Below are 18,976 nucleotides of genomic sequence, written 5' to 3' on the forward strand. Positions count from 1 at the left end.
AAATATATGTTTTTTAATTAATTAATATATATATATATATATATATATATATATATATATATATATAACAACCGCAAAGGGGAGTGGAAAGAACAAACAATAAAATCCAAAAGTGAAAAGTAAGGGTGGGTAAAGCTGAAGAGATTTTGAGGTATAGGAATGCAAATCCTCAAATGGAATTTGAACTAAAATTTGTTGTTAAAAAATAAAATCGTTGGGTTAAAAAATAATAATAATAATGCGCAAAATAAGGAATAAAATAAAATGGTTGGGTTGCAAATAATAATAATAATAAATGATGAGCAAAATAAGGAATAAATAAAATGGTTGGGTTAAAAAATAATAATAATAAATGCGCAAAAGAAAGAATAATTAATTATGAATAAATTTATTAGCGTGGTTTAATAGCTGAAAATTGAAAGTGTTTTTATGTTTTGTAATTACTTTTACATTCGGAAAATTAGGAAGAATTAATTATGAATAAGTTTATTAATATAGTTTGTGAATTTAATAACTGAAAATTGAAAGTGCTTTTATGTTTTATAAAAAAAAAAAAGTTTTAAAAATCAGGAAGAATTATTGATAGAGTTGATTTTGTGGGTTATAATATGGTGTGAGGATTTAATAGTTGGACGTTTTTTATATTTTGTAATTATTTTTTAATCCCAAAAACAAAGAAGAATTATTGATTGACATGGTTTGTGGATTCAAGAGTTTAAAATTGATAATGTTTTTATATTTTATAATTATTGATGGACAAAATATATGTTTTTCAAATTAATATATATATATATGATGATGATGATGATGGTGGTTAACGTCCGCTGAGACCAAATAATATATATAAAACAACCGCAAACGAGTAGAAAGAACAAACAATAAAACCCAAAAGTGAAAAGTGAAAAGTAAGGGTGGGTAAAGCTCAAGAGAATTTGAGGTATAGGAATGCAAATCCTCAAATGGAATTTGAACTAAAATTTGTTGTTAAAAATAAAATGGTTAGGTTAAAAAAAATAATAATAATAATGCGCAAATAAGGAATAAAATAAAATGGTTGGGTTAAAAAAATTAATAGTAATAAATAATGCTCAAAATAAGGAATAAATAAAATGGTTGGGTTAAAAAATGATAATAATAAATGCGCACAAGAAGGAATAATTAATTATGAATGAGTTTATTAGCATGGTTTAATGGTTGAAAATTGAAAGTGTTTTTATGTTTTGTAATTACTTTTACATTCGGAAAATTATGAAGAAATAAATATGAATAAGTTTATTAATATAGTTTGTGGATTTAATAGTTGAAAATTGAAAGTGTTTTTATGTTTAAAAAAAAAAAAATTTGTCCTAAAAATCAGGAAGAATTATTGATAGAGTTTTGTGGATTATAATATAGTGTGAGGATTTAATAGTTGGATGTTTTTATATTATGTAACTATTTTTTAATCCCAAAAACAAAGAAGAATTATTGATTGACATGGTTTGTGGATTCAAGAGTTCAAAATTGATCATGTTTTTATATTTTATAATTATTGATGGACAAAATATATATATATATATATATATATATATATATATATATATATATGGTGTATATAACAACCGCAAAAGGGGTATCATAATTTTTTTGTTGTTGCTGCCATCGCTGCGACCTGCGTAGCCTGACTGGGCGCTGCCCTCTCGGCCCTTCCGCGCCGACCCTGGTCCTCTTGACTGCGGGGCTGCCTGGATCTGCCAGGCCTGCTCATTGCCTTGACCGCGTGGCCCCTGCACCGATCAAATCTGCCTACTCTGCAGGGTTTGATCGGCTCTCCTTTCTTCCGTGTTTGAGATGCCTTGTTTCCTGTACCCGCCTGGAGCAGATTGGGTTTGTTGATCTATGCTCTGTCATGGAGGCTCAAGGCTCGCCTACCGGTTCGCAAGCTTCTCCTCCAGAAGCTGAAGCAGCCTTCTCCTCTCTCCTGGCTTCGCTGCCCAAAAAGAAGAAGCTTGAACTCTCTAAATTCGTCAAAAGGATCGACGATGTTCCGGAAGTAAACCTACCTCCTGAGGGCCCGATCCAGGTTGCCTTGTCCCTAGCAGATCGAGCCATGGTGGGTCAATTCACGGGCCTTTGTCCCTCACCAAAATCGACGGAAAACTGGGTCATCAAGAACTGGGTTCCCCTGATCGAAAACAATGTCATCTCTTATTTTCTGGGTAGAGGCTTCTTCCTGTTCGAGTTCAACACAAAGGAGGACAAAGACCTGATCTTCAGGAATGGGCCATATTTCATGGGGCCTTAGGGTCTTTATCTTAACAAATGGACCCCTGACTTCGACCCGACCATGGATGTCCCAACGGCGGTCCCTGTCTGGGTTCGACTCCCGAATCTCCCGGTGCATTGCTGGAATTGGGAGTCCCTCAAGAACATAGGGAACACTCTGGGAAAATTCATTGATAGAGCAAACAACAATGATCAGTATGATTGCGCCCGAATCTGTGTCGAGGTAGACTTAGAGGTGGGGCTTCCAGAGGCCATCAAATTAAAGGTATGCAGTTGGACGCATGTCCAAGTGCTGGACTATGAGCAACTTCTTTTCAAATGTCGTAAATGCCATATCTATGGCCACTTTGCAAGAGGGTGCCCGAGCAAAGGGGAGGCAGAGAAGGGAAAGGAAGAAGGCTGGAACCAGGTCAAGAGATCAAAGGCATCCCAAAAGAAATATGGGGTTCATGCACCCCATCCTGCCTCCACCCAGAATGCTCCCCCATCAAAAAGTCAGGAAAACAGGTATGTGGTCTTAAGCTCCGCTGAAGAGACTCCCCAGGCAGAAGATAAGCAAGATCCTCCATCAGATAAATCGACTTCAGCGGATGCAAGACCTGACGAAAGCGCCACGGCAAGAAACAAGGAAAAACAACCAGAAGCATCCGAGGAGGAACATGACTCGGAGGAGTCTGAGGAGGATGGAGAAATAGGAGACATGCAGACATCGGTCAGAAGATCTGCAAGAGGCCGTAAATCAGCTAGAGAAAAGAGAGATCAGGAAACTTACAAGGACAAGCTTCAGGGTAGCCAACCCACTCTGGAGAAACTCCTTGGGAAAAATCCGAAGACGAACAAAAACCACTTGCAGGGTTCCAAGGGAGCCCATCACCATAAAAATAAATGATGAAGATTGTCTCCTGGAATTGTAGAGGAATGGGGAGCAAAGTGAAAGAAGAAGCAACAAGAAGTCTTATAAGAAGAGAAGCCCCAAACATTCTTCTGATCCAGGAGACCAAAATGGAGGACAAGGAGTTTCTCCAGACCAGTAAAAAGTTTTGGAAAGGAAGCAGCGGACATGCAGTTTCAGCACGGGGAGCCTCTGGGGGCCTGGGCTCCCTCTGGAATCCTCTCAAGTATAGGCTGATCACCGAGTTGCACAACGCACACTGGCTATTCTTGAAGCTCCAGCCATTGGACTCAAGGGAGGCAGTCAGTCTTTTCAATGTCTATGTTCCAACAAATATAGGGGAGAAAAGAGAGTGTTGGAACTCCATCAAACAACTGTCGGAGTCAGAAAATTTGGAAAACATCATTGTGGCAGGGGACTTAAACCTTACCATGCGCATGGAGGAAAAGCGTGGAGGAAAAATCATAAGGGACCCCGCAAGGGAATGGGTGGAAGACCTCATGCAGGACTGGGATCTGCTCGACATCCCTCCAGAAAAATGGTAAGTATACTTGGTCTAACAAAAGAATAGGTCCGGGTCATATTGCTGCTAGACTTGATAGATGTTTGGTGCAGAGTTCCTTTCTTCTACTAGGCTTAGAATCCAGATTGCATATCCTCCCATGCAGCGCTTCTGATCATAAGCCAATTTTGCTGGAGATGTCGGGCCATAAAGACCTTGGTCCCATCCCCTTCAGATTTAACCCTCTTTGGGTTAAGGAACCAGAGTTCCTGAAGCTGGTTCAAGACTGCTGGATTTTGCCTGTAAAAGGTTCCCCTTTCTTCATATGGGAAGAAAAGCTTAGAAGATTGAAAGCGGTCCTCAAAACTTGGGCCAAATCCCTCCCCTCCCCTGCAAAAGAGAGAAAGAAGGCCTAGGACAACCTCGCCCATCACAATGCTCAAAGTGAGGATGCAGAAATCACTAAAGAAGTTCTAGACAAGGAAGTTGAGCTCCAGCAAATCTTCCATAAAGCCTGCCTTTCGGAGGAAGAGCATTGGAGACAGAAGTCAAGGAGTTTATGGCTTAAAGCAGGAGACAGAAATACTGCCTTCTTTCACAAACAAGCTCAAGCTAGAAAGAGCTTCAATTCTATTGCAGAAATTAAAGATGGCAGCTCAACCCACAAAGACTTCGATAGTATAAAGAGAGCCGCTTTCAACCATTTTCAAAATCTGTATAGAGAAGAGGGAGAGACGGACCCTAACTCTAAATTCTTGGAAGCGGTCCCTCCTATGATCTCTCCCTCAATGAACCAACAGCTTGAGGCGAAGATCTCTACTCAAGAAATAAAAGACGCTCTCTCCGACATGGAGCCGGACAAAGCCCCGGGCCCGGATGGCTTCACTGCAAGATTCCTTCAAACCTGCTGTAAGATTGTGGAGAAAGACCTTTGCAAAATAGTTTTGAAATCACAAACTTGTCAAAAAATTGGAGGCAACACCAATTCAGCCTTCCTTGCCCTCATCCCCAAGGAAAAGGGTGCTAAAGAATTCAACCGGTTCCGCCCCATCTCTCTTTGCAACATTGGTTACAAACTGATCACAAAGGTCATTGCCAATAGACTAAAAGGCATTCTTCCAGCCATCATACCGGAGAACCAAGGCGGATTTGTTCAAGGGAGACAGCTTGTCGACAACTTCATCTTGGTTCAAGAGGCGATCCACTCGAGCCAACTTCGCAAAGAGAAAGGTATGGTCATCAAATTAGATCTAGCTAATGCCTTTGATCGGGTCAGACTTAGCTTTCTTTGGGAGGTCCTGAAAAAATTTGGTTTCAGAATGGGTTTTGTAAATTGACTTTGTGCTTGTATTGCTGACCCTTGGATCGCCCCTCTAGTGAATGGGAGAGCAGCTGGCTTTTTTAAAGCCTCAAGGGGGCTTAGGCATGGTTTCCCCCTCTCTCATCTCCTCTTCGTTCTTCATGTTTCTGTCCCGAGTTTCTACCTGGATCAGAAACTGGTAGATCAAGAGATCCTGGGGCTCAATATAGCAAGAGGTGTAAAAAATGTCAATCACACCCCGTTCGCGGATGATACCCTCCTATTAGGGGCTACCTCCGCCAGATCCGCTTCAAGTTTCAAGGAGGTCCTGGACGACTACAGTGAAGCTATAGGCAGCAGATTAAACAGAGGTAAGTGTCAAGTCTTTTGTTGGAATATTTCGATTTCCACCCTTACATCCATTTCAAGAATTATGGGCTTTACTGCATCCCTTAACTGGTCCTCCTTCACATATTTGGGCCTCCCCATTTTCCATAAATTGGCTTACAACAAAGATTGGGTCCCTCTGTTGGACAAATTTAAGGCCAATATCCAAGCTTGGGGGTTTTCATGGTTAAATCTCGCTGGCAAAACTATCCTCATCAAATCCGTTCTCTGTAGCCTTCCCATCTTTCAATTCTCTGTTATTCTAGCCCCATCAGGCATCATAAAAAAAATGGAAGCCTTCATTCGCAAGTTCTTCTGGAAAGGAGGCAATCATAACGACAGGAAAATCCCATTGGTTAGTTGGGAGAAAATTTGCAAGCCCCAAAGCGAAGGAGGCCTTAACTTCAAGGAGCTCAGCCTCCAGAACATAGCCATGGGTGCCAAGATCTTTTGGAGGGTCATTGGATCACATCCAGGTTGGGCACAAAGAGCTCTCTGGAGGAAATACTTCAGGGGAAAGAGAAAGAGATGCTTGGACGCCCCTCTTCCCACCACAGGCTCATAGCTGATCAAACTCTGCCAAAAAGTTGTCCCGTTAATCAAAGACAGAGCATTCTGGATCCCAGGAAACGGTAAAGATTGCAGGATATGGGAAGATAAAATCATGATGAATCCTCCCTTATCGTCTCACAGTTCCCTTCAACCACTGTGCTCGTGGATGAACAACGCAGGCTGCAACACTCTATGGGACATCTCACAGTGGGAAGGCAGAACATGGCTGCGCTGGAGACTCCCTCCTGTCCCTCCCGAGCTATCTCAAGCTCGTGACATGTTCCTTGTATCGCTAAACGGGATGGCGCCTCTGAGCGTGGGTAAGAAGGACGCCCAAGGATGGGGAGCCGCCCCAGGTCTGTACACGGTGGCGCAAGGTTATAAAAGTCTGCAGATGCGGCCTCATGTCCCCCCGAATCCAGCAGTATGGAATGGGATCTGGAACATTAAATCCACACCCAAGGTTGACGCCTTTTGCTGGCTGTTATGCCACAGCGCAATATTAACAGCCGACAGACTACAGAAAAAAGGCTTTCAAGGCCCCTCCCGCTATCATTTATGTTGTGAAAATGAGGAGAACGCACAACACATCATGATGGACTATAATTATTCAAAAGAAATATGGCAAGGTCTTCTGAGTTTCTGGGAATCCGATTTTACTTTTCCCATGACTATACCTGACCTCTTTGCAAATTGGCGGAATTACTATCCTGAAACTCTCCCAAAAAACGAAAGATTTAGAGCAGCCTGGCTCTCCCTGCCGAAATTTGCTTGCTGGCAGATCTGGCTCGAGCGTAACAGAAGGGTCTTCAGAGAGGAAAGACTCAACTCATAGGTTATTATCATTAAAACAAAGTGCCTTTGGAAAGAAAGTCTCGGGGATTATCTGCCGGAGCTGAATCTGAGTCAGCATGACTTAGATTGGGGCGCCTCGATGGGCCTCCATTTTTCTGGCGAAATTAGGCACCACAAGATCACAAAAGAATGGCAATTCAAGGGGAAGGAGAATGAACTGTTGGATTTGCTTCTCAGGCAATCCAGATCCTCTTTGTTCTTTGATGGAGCAGCGAAAGGCAACCCTGGATTGGCTGGAGCAGGAGGCATTATAAAAAATAAAGAGGGCATAACAGTGACAAAATTCGCCTGGGGGTTAGGGCAGTCAACCAGCATGCAAGCTGAAGCCTTGGCACTTCTACAAGGCCTTAAGCAAGCAAAGGCTATGGATCTCTCAGAAGTCAACATTATAGGAGACTCTCAAGCCATCATCAAAGTCTTAGTAGAGAACTCTCTTGTAGAAATCAGCCTGGCAAGAACCATTTAAAGAATCAGAATCTTGATGAAATCCTTCCGGACTACATCTCTCCTCCATGTTTTGAGAGAAAATAACAAAGATGTTGATATAGAAGCCAACAGGGTAGTTCCTCTTTCCGCTGGCTGTCTCTTGGTAGATGAAATTGAGAGTTGGGACTCCATTCCATAACGATTGTCATGTTCTTCTGCATTTTGCTGAACCAGTTTGTTTGTTTATTTAAGTTAGGGAAAATAACAGAGATAAATTCGATAGTCTGGAACAAATTCCGCGGGTACCCAGGATTTGGGACCTCTAACCAGCTAGTGGAAGGAAATTTGAAGGGCTATGCCCGACCAAATGTAACCGGTGAAAGGCATTTTGGCCAGAGATCAATATAATTCCATACCCGTTCTTGTTAAAAAAAAAAAAAACCGCAAAGGGGAGTAGAAAGAACAAACAATAAAACCCAAAAGTGAAAAGTAAGGGTGGGTAAAGCTGAAGAGATTTTGAGGTATAGGAATGCAAATCCTCAAATGGAATTTGAACTAAAATTTGTTGCTAAAAATAAAACAGTTGGGTTAAAGTATAATAATAATAATAATAATGCGCAAAATAAGGAATAAAATAAAATGGTTGGGTTAACAAATAATAATTATAATAATAAATAATGGGCAAAATAAGGAATAAATAAAATGGTTGAGTTAAAAAATAATAATAATAAATGTGCAAAAGAAAGAATAATTAATTATGAATGAGTTTATTAGCATGGTTTAATCGCTGAAAATTGAAAGTGTTTTTATGTTTTGTAATTACTTTTACATTAGGAAAAGTAGGAAGAATTAATTATGAATAAGTTTATTAATATAGTTTGTGGATTTAATAGCTGAAATTGAAAGTGTTTTTATGTTTTATAAAAAAAAATTGTCCTAAAAATCAGGAAGAGTTATTGATAGAGTTGGTTTTGTGGATTATAATATAGTGTCACGATTTAATAGTTGGATGTTTATATATTTTGTAATCATATTTTTATCCCAAAAACAAAGAAGAATTATTGATTGACATGGTTTGTGGATTCAATAGTTCAAAATTGATACTGTTTTTATATTTTATAATTATTGGTGGACAAATATATGTTTTTTAATTAATATATATATATATATATATATAACAAATTGTTACTTTGTTATGTCATTTCACTACAAGGTAAGACATTGATATCTCTATAAGCTACCACTATTAGAGGGTATGTATTTGAACAAATTCACACTTGCATTTAGCCCCAACCACATTGTTGAGGGGTGTTACATTGCGCAAAAAAAATCATACATAGACTTGTTTGGACTACTATGACAAGGATATCAATACTACCTAGATTATAGAACTTTTGCATCTAGTCGTAAGTTAAAATTATATAAGTCTTACATCTAGTCCTAGCTTAACTACTAAGAACAGAGGACCTAGCCCTTAAATTGGAGATCTAACCCTAAATTGGAACTTAACAGATTGCATAGCATACCATCATCCTTGTTAATGACCTAACACGTCATTTCAAAAACTCCATACTTAGATTTGTTAAGATGGCGGAAAGAAAAAACATCAAAGGCTAACATTATGCTCCAATTGTATTATTAAGAGTGGAGGACATCACGTTATATCATAACCCTAGTGAGGGGCCTAACAAGCCTAGTTGCATTGGTGATCCAACACCTCATTCAAAATGGGTTATGCTAGGATTCCTTTAACATGTCAGGAGGGGATATTCACACTCCCTTACATGGTACACAACAATGATGTCAATACTAAGATATGATAATTGAAAAAACCCATTAGAGATAGGAAGTATGCAAAGTAGAAAGGAAATCATCACAAGCTTCGCATATATAATGCACTCATTTATATTATTTATGTAGGATAACATAACCAATGGAGAGTAATATGTTTAACCAAGTTTCCAATAAAATGCAATATAATAAGTGATTGACTAATTTGGATTGAGTTATTATATAAGAGAAAGTGCTAAAACACAAAAAAACATTAAAAACAAGTACAAAATATTTTTCACACTAATGTGAGAACTAACATACTAAGTTGTCACGAAGGAGAGGAGGAAGAACACAATAGTAAAAAACAAAAAGTGAAAGATAAGTGATAATAACTATTCAAATTACGAAGTATAGTGATGTAAATAGTTATATTTGATAAAATGAAATAGTTTTGTCATAAAAAGGGAAACAAGGAAACTCCAACTAAAATTTACTGGAATAAAAAAATATATATCTTGGAAATAAGGAAGCATTATCAAATGAGTTGGCGTAGGTGGGTACAAAATTGGATGACATCTTCTTTTTCCTTCTTCTTATTCCTTTTTTTGCTTAAGCAAGTCATGATCTTTTTATTAGCAAAAAATGGTGTACCATACTTATAATGTCGCAAAGATGGCGGGGATAATCTTTATGGGACCAAGTGCCCTTCATGGGGAAACCAGTTGATCCTAAAGTGAGACTGAAAGTCCAAAAAAATTGTGATAAACAGTGTTCTGAAGCAAAGTAGCAAGTTTGAACTAAGCCAAAAAGCATATCCAATAAGACTTATAGAAAATTGTCAATTATTTGCATGGTTTTTTATTATTTTCATTTTATTAATGTTTAACTTAAAAATTGACTTTCATAAATATGTATGTTTACAATAAAAATGTAGTTATGTAAATAAATAATTGTGTGTGTAGACACACACACACAATTATTTATTTACAAAGTATGAAGTACATAAATAGTTATTTAGTTGATACACCATTACATTGTGAGTCGTGACATCAAAGTTTATGAATGGTCATGTAACACCTCACCCCATATTTACCCACTTTAACCGACTCACCAAGGTAAACATGAAATGAGAGTTATTATGCGTAACCCGATTTCGAAGATGCACTTATGGAAAATTGGGTCCACATGTTCAAAACTGACTGCAAAAACCTAGCGACACATGATCACATTGTTATCATCCTAACTTGATCCAATACTATTTATTTTCAGTTTCGTTCCTTAAATTTTGCACAACTTTCTATTTTTGACAGTTTTTCGGGTTCTAAACTTCCAAGGACATTTTGAGGGCCTAAACGACATTTTCAGGGAAAATAGAGAGATCAAAAAAGTGCCCAAATTTATCCCATATTTTTTGTTTTAGCCTCCTCGTGGAAATCTTCGAAACGAAGTATTATGATAGTCAAACGAAGATCATATGCCAAAGTTACGACCCCGAGAAGTTGGAGGTCCACATTGCTCATTTATACAAACACTTTGTGTACATTGTACATTTAGGTCATAAATACATATATGTTCACTAATTCAATAAGCTCATTATAGAATCATCAAGAAGGCTTTGTGTCGTCTCAAGATAGTTGCAACAACACTTGTTAGCCCACGCATTCATCAACCATTTAATAACTTATCAAGTCATAAACAAGAGCCATAGCTAGAGCACATCATAGAACCATGCATATGACTAGAATAGAAACCATGACAAATCAACCATAAGATCAACATAATAACCATTACAAGAGCTCATATATCACAATAGGAAAATAACTCATATTAAGATATGCATATACCAACCAAGTTAGGGACTTCAATGTACCACCTAACCATAGATTGGGCTGAACCAAATCTCTCTTTCAGCAAATCGCCCCTGTGCCATATTCCAAACATGAATGTGGGATCATAAGGGTTAAATGAACACAAAACCAACCAAGGCTTCCAGAGGCCAAACCAACTCAACCCTCAACCACAATGATTTTACCTAATCGGTCCAGAAATCACTAACAACAAGCAGATCGATCTCTACCCAAGTTGTCCAAGGCTCTAGGAAATAGTAACTCAACCCATAGTCTCCAGGAATCCCAAGTTGTTACAGGGCTCTAGAGCATGTGTTCCAACCCTCAAACTCTAGGGACTAGTAACTCAACCCACAACCTCCAGGGAACACAAGTTGTTTCAGGGCTCCATAGCAATTGTTCCAACCCAGAGCCATAGGGAACCTCAATACCAATAAGAAAATCCAAATGGGGAACCCACTACACCATGGTTATCTAGGAAATTGCAAGGCAAGGCTAAAACCATTGTCAATCCAGGCAATTTTCCATGCCAATGACATGACATAACCAAAGAATCACATGCACATACCATGCATCCAAAACCCAACAAGGAGATCACACATGCGACCTGTTACCTGCAAAGTAATCCAGTTGTAGTCGTTGATCCAAATGTCTTTGCTTTGCTTTTCTTTCTATTTGCTTCCTTGTTTTTCTTCTTCCAAATTCAAGTGAATGCTAGAGTGCTCCAAGCATGCTCTAAGTGTGCAAGAGTGAACAAGAGCTCAACCCAAAAACTGTCAAAAAGCTAGCAATTGTTTCTTTGACGCCTTTCTATTATTGATGCATCTATTTTCTTCATTTTCCTCTAATTTCCTTTACATGCATATTTTTGTCTCTTCACCTTCCTTTTCTCCTATTTCCTTTATTTTCATAATTAAATGTCAATTATTGCCTCTTTGCCTTTTCCAATTTCCATAGTCATTAATAAACCACATGTGATGCCCACTATAATGTTTTGTCCACCATTCAACTTGGAATACGTGTCCCATGACCTTGGTCTTATCTCTTCCACCAAATTTGCTTAGGACTTGAATTTGTCTTAATGACATTGCAAGTAACAAAAGAGCATTTCCCATAAAATATAATTTTATACTTATATTTAGTCAAATTACTAGCTATATGATATTCCAAATTCATTAATGAAAAAGTGGGATTAGTGTAGCAAACATAATGCAAATGCATCAAAAAAATATAACACATGAAGGTGGGTGGCTAGAAATATAACCATGTGTTATAATTTTTTGATACATTTCTCTTGTGATGGCTACATGAGTCCCACTCTTTAATATGTGATATTGGCATAACAAATACCGAGTAATTTGGGTAAGTGTAAGAAAAAAATGACATTTTATGGTAAATGTTCTTTCAATATTTGCAATGTCATTGGAACAAGATCTAAGTCTTAGGAAAATTAGATGGAAGAAATATCCCTTATTGCAATAAATTAACCAAAATTTAGTATGACCATTCTTAAAATTTGATGTCTTGCCTTGTAGTGAAATGGTATGACAACTAAAAGTCTATAAAAGAGTGGGATTCATGTAGCAAACATAATTAAATGCATCGAGAAAATATAACACATGGAGGTGGGTGGCTAGAAATGAATCATACTTATATTTCGTTTAGGATACCGCAATAAAGGAGTACGCACTAGAAAAAAATTACACTTACATTTGACCCTGTTAGGGTACTATAATAATAGGATTCATAACTTTGAATTGACTATGATTAGTCTTGTAATATTGTACATACTTTCGCTTTCTCCAAAATGTTTTCCCATATTAAAAATAAAAAATGTAAATAGGGTGAAACCCTAAAAGAAAAATCAAAGGACTAATAAAAGAAAAAAATAAAAAAAGAGTATAAAGTATAAACCCCACCAAAAGAGATAAAAAGTAGATTTTGAAAGTTATGCAAATTCAAATGCCACTACTTTTTACTTTACTTTGCAAAATAAGATTGTGTGCAACTTGTCAAAAAATGCCACAATCCATGATGGCCAAATAGTTTAATCTTGATCCATTCATGCGTTAAATTTCACGTTGATAGATAGAGAACAAAGATCTAGCCAAATTGTTTAATCTTGGCAGATCAGTAGTTAGGTAGAGAATAATAATGAGCTCAACAATTTAATATGAGCCATTGGAAAGTCATAAGCTCAAATGTACCCAGTAAATGAAGAAAAAATGTTAGGGTAAATGATGGGTAGGCAGAAGCAGTTTTCACAAGGCATGGAGAGCATCAAATTGGTCATTTCATATCACTAATATCCCCCAAAATCCCCTTCCCCTTGCTTAAAACCCTAATGTCGCTCTAAAAAGGCATTTTCCCTTGTAAAAAAATCCCTTTCCTTTCATACTAACCTTTTCCCCTTATTCCACACATTCCCCCCTTCCTAAAAACACATTCCCCCTTCCTAAAACTCCTTTCCCTAGTTTAAAACCCATTTCCATCACTAATAATTCCTTCCCTTTACTAACTCCGCTTTTTTCATATAAAATAGGAAAAAACCATTTATCCAAAGATTGCAGCACTTCATATATATTGGGTCCCACTTCATTTTAACTCCTGCTATCATATTAACCCTACTTAATTAACCTCTACCCCTCCATATATTTAATTTAATTAAAACTTAGTTTTAATTAAAATAATATATTAATCTCCACCTTGTTCATTAAAACGCGACCCCACGCCCCGACTCATCCCTCACAACTCCACCACCTGATAATCCTCCGATCACCCACCTCCAGATCCAACGGCCCGCATTCCATATCGCACGCTCCGACGTCTGACTTTTAACATCACAAAAGTGCCCGAGATAAGCTGTTTTCCCCGCCCGCCTTTTTGCTACGTGGCAGCCCCACGTTATATCACATCCTCCAAAATAATACCACCATACCACTCTAAAGCAGTGCGATAAACCACCTTACCGCCTCCTCGCGTCAGATGAAACCGCCCTGCTATTTAAATTTAACCCCGCGCCCAAAGATTAACCACTGTTGGTTAAAAACTAAAGAAACCGCCCTTTTCAATCTTTTCACTATTATTATGTTAAGGATTGTAGAAAAGAACCTCCGCCGACCTATTCTATAGTGCCAGAAGATCTGCTGAACTATTTTGAGCCGTTTTACAACCACAATTCAAACTTTTACTACCAGAAGATGCTGCCAACTCCGATTTGAAACACTATAAATACCATTGAAGCCTCAGAAAGCCTCTGCTGCCCCTAGAGAACCCTTCTACATACCAAAGCTTCATTTTCCAGGTATATTCCTAAAGTACCGAAAGCCTGTACTTAAGCTTTGCACAACATTTCTAATAGGTTAATCAATTGAACCAATTTAAAAGCCTTGTCGACCTAAAGAAAACCAATGTTACATCCAAAACCCTTTTTGCAAATTGTATTCATCTTTTCACACTATTCCAAAGGTCCCAAGCATACTTCTTAAGCCAGATAGTGATAAATTGAATAAAATAAACAAAATTATGGCTTCCCAAAGCATTCCGGATGCAAAACCCCTACAAACTCCTCACCTAGATATTGACCACCTCCCATTGACCGATAGAGATTTCCAGATCAAAGACACAACTTCCCCTAACAATCTGTTAAAACTCCACTGCTGGAGAAAACACAAATTCCTCAACTAGAATGATGATATTCAACTATGGGAATCAAATTTTCCCAAATAATTGTTCCCACATGTATACCAGTTCCCTAAAATCATCCACCTATGCCAAATTTGTTATTTCCCAAGTCAAAGAGCCATAGTCTCTCCTAACCAACAAATTTTGTCCATAATCACTGCAGGATCGATAAATGAAATGTTGCAGATCCAACCAAAGCCCAATGAAGCCCCATTTTCTATTGAAAACCTAATTGATCTGTACTTAAAGCTGAACCTTCCCAAGAGATCCCAAATTTTCCAGACTTTCCTCCTAGAAAAAGCTCAAGTTCCTACAGACAGCCCTCCATATTCTGCCACCATTTTATTTGAGAGAGCCAGACAAATTGTAACCATGTTGTCCTATATTCTAGGATATACTACTGATGAACATGTAGATGAGCCTATACTTGGTTTCCTTTATATTTTGTGCCAATGCAACCCTCCAACTACAGTTTTCAATTTTTCCCAATTCTTAGCAGACAAAATCCATGGTCAATTGATCAAATTACAAGATGAAAGAGTATTCAAATATTCTTCAGTATTATTCCATATGTTTCTATATTTCCAATCAGAAAGGTTTACAATTAAAATCCAAAAACTAGACACTAAGGGAAATCCTAGATTTGTTATCTTTTGGACACCCTTAATCCAAAAATATTCCACTAATTTCAGCTACAAAGATTTAATTGATTCATTTGTTCACCCAGTGGTTAACATGCTAAGCAATAGCAAACAACCCATGGTAGTGATGATATAAAGAAAGTGTTGCAATTTTCCAAACATAGTAGAACAGGAGACTGGTATTTATACCAGAACTACATTGAAGTTAGGGTGTATGGATGTCAACTCACTCCATATAAGCTGCCCAAATATCCCCCCATGAGGATATTTGCACTAGAATATATCAGGAAGATCATAAATTCAGATGATGTTAATTTTGTATCAGCCAAGAAGAAATCACAGTTTAAAATCAAGAACCAGCTTGGTCCTTTTATATGCAATAATAGGGATGCTGGAGAGGAAGCAAAAAGATGTTTACAAGAAATTCAGTTCAATGATAGTTTCAAATGGCAGTATGATCCTTTGGGTGTCATAAACAAACTGAGACTCAAGTTTAAATTGAGCCCTTTTATGCATGAGTCCAGGCCAGAGATTGAAAGATATTCCAACCAGTCAGAGTGGTTGGGAAACACCTTACTAGATATGGAGAACTAGATGGATACTAGTTCCATTCTACATACTCCAGCCCTATAGGACATATATGCAAAAAGGACTAGAGAAGGAGGTTCTTGCTCAAACAAAGATACAACAGAGAACAAATTTGAAATTATGTATAGAAAAAGAACAAAGTTGAATCCACTAAATGAGCAAGAAGAAGTAATTGATACAATTGAGATCATTGATACAGACACTGTAATTAAAGAAAATGCACTTCCATCGGTTTCAAAGGAAACTCATAAACCTTCAACTTCTAGTGCTCAGATCATCCAAAAGCAACATAGTGTTGAAGTATTTTCATCAAGTGAACCAATGGACAGAGAAATAGACATCAAAGAGAGATACAAAGATATTAAGGCCAAAAATTAAGAAATAAAAGCTGAAATATATTCATAGTACTTGAAACAGACTCATGGCGACCATAACAGATTACTTTCTGCATTTTATTATAAGACAGGAAAAATGCTAGTGACCTTTTTGTAGCCCACAGTACAACATCCTAAGTCATCAGCAGATTGCAAAAAGACAAATTATGAGATTCTTGCCAAAGATTTTCATCCTATAGACCAAATAGAGTTTCATAAGCAAGTAGGAGAAATGTTATACTCAACTGTGACCGACAAAGCTATTAGTGTACAAAAACTACAAAATTCTCTAGAAAATATTAAAGCACAGTTAAAACTAGAGAAGGCATCCTCACAAGCTAAAGATAACATAATTAAATCCCTTGAAGATTTGGTTATTGAAGTGGGATATGATCCAAACAATGTTAAAGGTGCAGGAGAACTCATTAAGAAAAAGAATGCAGACATTGCTCCATTGAAGAAGCAACTTAAATTGCCTCCTACTGAACATCCACAGACCAAGGAAGTTTTAGAGAATCAAAACCAAAAATATGAGATGATGAACCTCATTCTTCAGTTAACTGCTCATTAACAGAAATAGAAAATGAGATGGATAAGTTAGTACAGGAGAAAAAGGCCAGCATGGAAGCAATTATTGTCACTACTATTCCTACAGTTCCTTCTACTTCAGCAGTTCCAGTAGCTTCAACACTTCCCACTACATCAACAACTACATCAGTTACAGAATCATCTACAACAACAACTCATCCTAGTGATGGAGGAGGTAAATTAATCAAAGCTATGCATGATATGTCCATCCAAACAAATGAAATAAATAGACTAAAGATCAAACAAAAAGTCTAGAAGATGAAAAGAATTTGGCACAAATCATGCATAAAAATGAAACACAAAAGTCAAACAGATTGACTGAGAGAATACAAAAGTTAGAGAAAGAATTGACATTAAAAGAACCACTTGCCCAAGCAAAGCAGCGACTGTGGGCCAATATCATTAACTCCGTTAATGATATTTGGCTATCCATCCAAGTCATCTTTGAGCAGAAGGATTTAATCAAGGAAGCAACTGAAGCTATTCAAAAAGTTAGGGAAGAACTTGGTAAGAAGCCAGAGGAGGCCAATGAAATCATTAAGTTTCTTAATTCCAAGAACAAACAAGAATTGAAAGATATTGGCATAAGTGACAGGACAAAAACAATTCTAGAAGTAAAGAAAGTAATCAACAAAAGGAATATGATGATACAGCTTGAAGACAGGTGCCAAAACATGGAGCTTGCAATAACCAGATTTATGGTGAAATTTGATGTTTTGAGGCAGAAAGGCCTGCCAAATCCTTTGGTATCAATGACAGATTGATGAAGCATGAAGACTATGATAAGAAAATCAGAGAAGTGGCAAAGGAACAAGCAAACAATTCAACCATGAAAGGAATTCCAACAGAAAAAGTGATATATCAGAATTATGAGAATCTCTTGTACCTCCAGCATGAGGTAAAATATCTCTTTATCAACAAACCTACATTTGAAAAATACACAGAGGCTGATGAAATCCTTAGAAGAATGGTAAAGATTAAATTACCAGATGCAGAGTCTTAGGAAAAGTTGAATGATTTACTATGAAAATGGAAGGTAAAATGGTGAAAACAAAGCAGTCAAGGTAAAACAGTAAAGAGTAACAGATCAGTTACGTTAAAGAGTACCAGATGAAAGATAGAGTTTAAAAGTCAAAAGCAGAGTAAAGGGACAACCAACATAAAGCAAAACAACAAAAGAGATAAAGCAGCAAAATATCACTGAAAGCAAACAACAAAGCCAAATAAACAGGGACAGCTTGCATTAGTTAGATAGTTGTCTCTATCTTCTTGCATGAAGATATTTCATTTTCCTTGAATAATTCCTAATTCAGTTTTAGGATATTTTGTAATAGTTTTTGTATAAATACTTCACAATTCAGAGTATTGAGGGGGTGGATTGTTGAACCTTTCTATGTTTGTATTGATCTGAAACCTAGGGTTTTATTGTAACATTTTCAAGTCAACAGACTGGACTGAGTAATAAAGGCATTGCATTACAGGATTCATGCGTTGGGCCACTTCAGTGAAGTATCTTTCATTTTTTAAATTGTTATTTTCTTAATTATTTCACATACTTACATGTTTTCCAAATTTGGATGTAATAACTGGAATATTATTACAAAATTTGTTTAAGTACACTCTGTATTTATTCATTTTGATGTTTTCTTCTCATATCTAGATCAGGGAATTCTTCATTGCTCTCTAGTTTTGATTGACCTCTTTCATTTCCCTTATTATCCGATTTGAGGAATCCTTAACTACTCCTTGATCCCGATTGAAAACCAATTCACCTTTCAGCCTAAAAGGATCTGAATTTGCTCAACTACCTTGCCCTATGGACACTTCCTTTAGAACTTGATTCAGTCCTCTTTTCTTGACACGTTGACTCCATAGCCCAATGGAAATAGAAAGTCTTCAATCCATCTAAGTCAGTAATTCCACCAACAAATCAAATCAAAACCAAATCAAGCTTACATAACTAGCCTAAAATCAATTAACTCAACAAAGTTAAATCATTAAGAGAGAGCCCTCTCTGAGCATTAGGAAGGCTAGATCTTGATCTCAAAAGTAGGTGTGTGGTTACCTCTATTATTTCTTTAAACACAACATAGAAACCCTAGGGAAATTTTGGAGTGATAAAGGCCCCATATTGAAGGTGAGGGGAGATTGCTTGAAGGGCATACATTGATTTGTTTAAGGTACTGCAACATAGATATTAGTTCTACCGAAATTGTAGAAGTCTTACATCTAGTCCCAACTACATTGCAAAGAGTGGAGGACCTAATCCCTCAATTATCGCTTCATGGATCATATAACAAGC

General features: G+C 37.3%; 1 protein-coding gene across 1 annotated transcript; it reads left to right on the top strand.

Annotated features, from left to right (window-relative positions):
- Positions 1–6,199: 6,199 nt before the first annotated feature.
- Positions 6,200–6,733, top strand: LOC149242556 (uncharacterized). Its single transcript, XM_089370878.1, has one exon. The coding sequence runs from the start codon at positions 6,200–6,202 to the stop codon at positions 6,731–6,733; it is 534 nt and encodes a 177-aa protein (XP_089227004.1).
- The last annotated feature ends 12,243 nt before the right edge of the window (positions 6,734–18,976 follow it).

This window comes from Pinus tabuliformis, chromosome 8 (genome assembly GCF_031772625.1).
Source record: "Pinus tabuliformis cultivar Carrire ecotype Pingquan chromosome 8, CPIR1, whole genome shotgun sequence".
NCBI lineage: Eukaryota > Viridiplantae > Streptophyta > Pinopsida > Pinales > Pinaceae > Pinus > Pinus tabuliformis.